This window comes from Phalaenopsis equestris, unplaced genomic scaffold, assembly GCF_001263595.1.
Source record: "Phalaenopsis equestris unplaced genomic scaffold, ASM126359v1 Scaffold000558, whole genome shotgun sequence".
Taxonomy (NCBI): domain Eukaryota; kingdom Viridiplantae; phylum Streptophyta; class Magnoliopsida; order Asparagales; family Orchidaceae; genus Phalaenopsis; species Phalaenopsis equestris.
In genome coordinates, this window is record NW_018164998.1 from 73,477 (window position 1) to 79,202 (window position 5,726).

Below are 5,726 nucleotides of genomic sequence, written 5' to 3' on the forward strand. Positions count from 1 at the left end.
CACTTCTCTTATTTATTATATTAAGCAAGTTCTAAGACCCAAATTATTGAGATGAAAAAGAAAAAAAAAAGTTTGGATGTAGATTATGAACACATTTTGACCTCTGTAAGACATCTTGTTGGATTCATGTTCTTAGCTGCAACTTCAATCTATTTCCTCTACATGATATATTTGGTGAAGAGTACAACAATTTATGGCATATTCAAAATTCCTATTTTATGAAGCATATGATTTTGACTTTCCATTCTTTTTTAATGAGGAATTTTTTGCTGCAGTGTTAAAATTTTGTGCAACTTAGCTTTGAAGAGCTTTCTTCTGAATGCTTTGGCTGTAACTGTTCATGGGTTGCTTACGGTTGCAACTTACTACTTGCAAAATATTGTTTTCAAATTATAATAACACTTTTGTCATTAAGCAAATATTCTACTTTTTTAGCCCATTTTTTTATACTTCTTTTAGATTTTATTAGAATCAAAATACAGATTTGTAATTTGGATTCCTTGTAATTTTGCTTTTGACTTGGTGGTTGTAATTATCTCCTAACAATGACATTTCTGGCCTCTACACAATTTCTCCAAAAGAAATATATATATATATAAATAACATCAATTGAATTACTTCTCATTGTGCAAATCGGTATTCCTTATTTCCTCCGCATCCACGGCTGTGGTGCACTCAGAATCGTAAAATACTGACAAAACATCGCCACATTTTCACATTATAAATTTCACCAAATCTCCTTAATTCATCAACACTCTTCTTCCTCTCCCTTCGACTAACAACCAATGGGAACCATAAGTGCGGAGCAGAGCCGAGAAGCCGTCAACCTCTCGAACCACACCCCTTTCTCCAAACACCTAAAATCTCAGCTGAAAGAAACGTTCTTCCCCGACGACCCCTTCCGTCACATCTCCGACCATCCCCCGCTCCGCCGCACATGGGCCGTCCTCTGCTACTACATCCCCATCCTCCAATGGGCTCCCAAATACAAACACACTCTCTTCGCTTCTGACCTCCTCGCCGGCATAACCATTGCTAGCCTTGCCATCCCCCAAGGCATCAGCTACGCCAAGCTCGCCAACGTTCCTCCCATCATCGGCCTCTGTACTCTCCTTGCTTCAAATCATATATACTCTTCTTTTAGTCTAATGAACAGAAATTGAGTGATGGGTTTTGGTTGCAGATTCGAGCTTCGTGCCGCCTTTGGTGTACGCTGTTTTCGGGAGCTCGAATAATTTGGCGGTTGGTACGGTGGCGGCTGTGTCGTTGCTGCTTTCCTCGAGCATTCGTGGAAAGGTCTCGCCGGAGACAGAGCCGGAGTTGTATTTGCATACGGTGTTCACGGCGGCGCTCTTTACCGGATTGTTTCAGCTGGCGTTGGGCATTTTCAGGTCAGCAACTATGGATGGATGGACTAATTAGTCGTAATAATATAGTTATGTATATACACAGATCTTATTTGGAAAGTTTTGTATGCTCAATAGCTTATTCATTATCGCATATAAGTTTTTTAGTTATTTTCAGTGAAATATTAAAATTTGTTGGTGTTATAAAAAAAAATTATGGATTAAACTGATCGGTTTTGTATGCTCAATAGCTTATTCATTATCGCATATTGAATAAGCCCGGTGAAAATAAATTTTATGTGGTTCTTATTTTTATGTATTTACATATTTAACTATTAAAACTTTATATTTACTCTACTATTATTTAAATGTCCGAATCATATAAAAATATAAACATAAATGAAGTATTTTTTAAGAGCTAAGATAAGAAATAAATAAAAATCTGAGCATTAGATTAAATGTTTAAATGTAGAAGGATTTTATGATAAGTATTTAAATCTCCTTAAATTTTGCTAAATTATCTACAAATAACGTGGTTGATTTGTGCTAAGAGTCAAATTGAACATCGCATCTACCTGATTGCTCATACACCAACCGGCCGAAGGCATGGTTTGGTTTATTTGCAGTGAGGTTGGCACGAAATCAAGTTTAAGTTGTTGTGCTCGGATCACTAAATTGAAACTATTGGGTTCATATCTGACTTGAACTTGTTTTGAAATTATTTTGAGTTAACTCAAAATCGTTAGTACTTATCATTTTTATTTAAACTTATACACACGCTCAAATGTGAGACTTGTGAATTCATCATCATGCCAACAATAATTATTGCGGGCTTCAGAAAAGTGAAATTAAATAGATCTTGTGGGCTTCAAAAGAATTAAATTTTCTTGGGAATAGTTAGCTTTCAATATAGATTGATAGGTTGATTTATATATAGACAGTGTGCGTGGGGGGGGAACTATTTTTTGTTAAAAAAATATTATTATACTATAATTTTATTTTAAAAATAAGATTAAGAATAACGAACTTGAATTTAAGTATGTCAATTTTTTTTATTTATATCCGACGATCAAAGTTGATGACAAAATCAATGATCCGAAATGTCCGTCCACCTAACTATATGACATTTTAAAATGCAAATTCATTACTTAGTCTAGATTTCTTTTTTATAAATGTTAAAATATCTTATTTGATTTGATAACTTGAACTAAGAAGAAGTATTTATTCTGCACGTAAAATTTAACGTTAGTAAGACTTAATGAAATCACTTATTTGTTGAATATATTAAATCTGAACTTAAATCCAAAATTAAAAAAAATCATAAATTCATTAAACTTGTGTTTTTTGTGTTTTGTTGGATTTAGTAAATCCGGGAAATAAATTCTATTAACAGAGAGCCTACCAAACACCACCTTAGTTTAAGTATTTATATTTGTTAAATTATAATTGTAATTTTAAAAAATGAACTGCAGGCTCGGAATACTGGTGGATTTTTTGTCCAGGTCTACCATTACCGGGTTCATGGGAGGAACGGCGATGATTATTATTTTACAGCAAATCAAGGGCTTGCTTGGCCTCCAGCATTTTACCACCAAAACAGATCTGGTGTCCGTTGTGCACGCCGTCTTTCAAAATCGACAGGAGGTTTCTCTCTTTTTCTATAGAAAACTTTTTTACGTCTCCTCTTCTTCCATGTAATGGTAAATTTATAATTTCTATAAAATTGGAGTTTTCGATCAGTTCCTAATCCTGCCATTCCAAACATGCATGGAACAAATTTGATTGCGGGTTGGCCTCACAAAAACATAAAACTTGATTGTCTCAGTGAAAGACCATTAAACAATTCATTTTCATTTGTTGGATCCTTTTTTGTATGGTTAATTTTCCGCTTTGAAATTGGACAGATTAAGCGACCTATTCAGATGATAATGGATACGAACTAGCGATTACTTGTTTAGGAGATTTAAATTCTCATCTTTCTATTTTATAAAATCAAAATGCCAGCTAGTTATCTTTTCGTTATTTATACAAATTTAAGAATTTTTATACTGATTTAAGAACATTACTAATGAAAAAGTGGATCATTTTCATATGAAATACGAATAGGAAAAACCTAAAGTAGTCTCCAACTGCAAAAAAAAAAAAGTACAATTATGGATAGTTTTATTTTATTTTATTTGGTTAACAATTCAGCAATGATCAAATTATCTTTTACTTATTTTTAATTGTGGATTCTGTTTATGTGCAGTGGAAATGGCAGAGCGGGATTTTAGGTTTGGGGTTTATAGTAATTTTACTTTGTGCTCGACGTCTGGTACGTAGGGACAAACTTTGGCTCTTTTTTAGTTTAATTTCTTTTGTTGTTTAGTATTTTTATACCTAAGCATAAAGAATATTGCAGAAAGAAAAAGTACCAAGATTGTTTTGGGTAAATGCTATTTCTCCGCTGGCTGTGGTTGTGATGGGAGGAGTAATTGCCTTTGCGGTTGATGGGAATAACCAAGGAATTCCAATCGTAAGTTCCCCGTCACAATTTATGTTTTATTATTTTAATCTATATGACAAAATAAATATTGCTATTTAATTCCAAAAGTTTATATTTATTTAATGATTCATATGTCAAATGTCCAACCCGTTATTGTATTATATAAAATTTTATAATTTTGTAAACACTCATTATTAGTCATATTTTATTACGAAGTTAATTCCAATTTGTTAAGGCCACTATGTGGAGATATATATATATATATATATATATATATATATATATATATATATGATAAAATTTGTGGTATTATAATCCTTTTTGAAAGTTTTAGATCGCTGTTTTTTTCAAAAGTAAAACAAAATTTGATAAAAACTTGTTACAACAAGGAGAAAATGGCAGCTATTTGAAAATGTCTGCAAAACAGTATATGTTTATACATCTCTGATTTTGATCTTTGGGCTAAGCTCTAATTGATTGTTGTGTTTGGTCAAAAATGACCTTATAAAGGATTTTCAACAAAAATTGGATGCCAATTTGAGGTCTAAGGCATTCAATTGTTGAGATTTGGGGTGTTAGCCAAATTTGGGGCTAATTTGGGGATTTTGTCAAAGATGGTCAAATTGACCAAATTGGACCAAGGTATAGTTGGACAAAATGAAATTGGGAATATTTTGGATTTATTGGGATTTTTTAGGAATTTTTGGAATTTTTAGATTTTGGGTCATGGAGGGGCATCTTGGTAATTTGGTAATTTTTGGAAATTTTGACAAATTTGGATGTATTTAAAGTGTTTGGAATGAGTTTTGATCAATTTTGGGTATTTTGGCAAAATTTGGGAATTTTAGCCAAATTTGGGTATCAAGGGCAGTTAGGTAATTTGGAGGTGCCTAGGGGCAAAATACCAAGTTAAGCATTTCACATAGAATTGGATAGATATCCATTCTAAATGAACCAGGGATTAATACATTGTGAAGATATGGTGTATCCTAGTTCCAGGGTCGACCCTAAAGTCAAGTAATCCTATAGGGACTCTTCTTGAATTCTCTTATAATGATCTTACCTACTAAATGCTAGAGGTTAAGATCAATATGTGGAATTTCAAGCTGAGTAAAAAGAAGAGTTTTGAATTTCTAATGGTGGGGTACCTCTTCTAATTTTCTAAGACTAGTCAATAGGAAAGTCCTATGGCTAGACCTAGGCTACTAAAGAAGTTTTCTAGACCTCAATCGAAAGTGAGGTCAACAGGGCTATATAATTATTTCTCTATTAATTTTTCAATTTCTTTTGTTATTTTTTTATTTTTTTTTGTTGTATAAATTTTTTTTTATGAAATGAAATAAATTTTATCTTTCTTGTTTATTTTCACAGTAGTTACCATAATACTTGTTAGTTAGTTATTTAGCCAGTTTTATTTTATAAATTTCAATTATTTAGAAAGGCTTCAAAGAAGAGAGTTGTTGTAGCCGCTCGCACAACAAAAACCCCAAGAGCTTCTTTAGAAGTGGCATATATCTCTAGGGGCCCTCGCTCCCCTAGCCGCCATCGTGTTGATCCTATTCAACCCACTAAGACTACCGAAGCACTCCTTAATATGATAACTCTTATAGAGATTGTGACATAGAATGCTACCCAACACTACAAGCTCGTATTACAAATTAAATCACACTTGCATTTCAGATGATACAACAACCTACTCAACAAGTACTGCAAGAAGCTCAATCAGTGCAACTAGTTACTGTCATAGACATTCAATATAAATAACTAGTGTTGATGGCTAACAGAAGTGCCATGAATCAAGTGTTGGATCGGTTTTTGAAGATGCACCCTCATACCTTCAATGGTGCGGTAGACCTGATCTAATCATACAAATGGCTTCATGATATCTAAAAAAA

At 33.0% G+C, this 5,726-nt stretch overlaps 1 protein-coding gene across 1 annotated transcript; it reads left to right on the forward strand.

Moving 5' to 3' along the window:
- The first annotated feature begins 637 nt into the window (after positions 1-637).
- On the forward strand, positions 638-5,455 carry LOC110029300 (probable sulfate transporter 3.5). The gene is made up of 6 exons (XM_020731536.1): positions 638-1,104; positions 1,184-1,391; positions 2,819-2,990; positions 3,595-3,660; positions 3,748-3,884; positions 5,269-5,455. Exons 1-6 carry the CDS (start codon positions 786-788, stop codon positions 5,453-5,455), a joined length of 1,089 nt encoding a protein of 362 aa, XP_020587195.1. The 5' UTR covers positions 638-785.
- Positions 5,456-5,726: the final 271 nt, after the last annotated feature.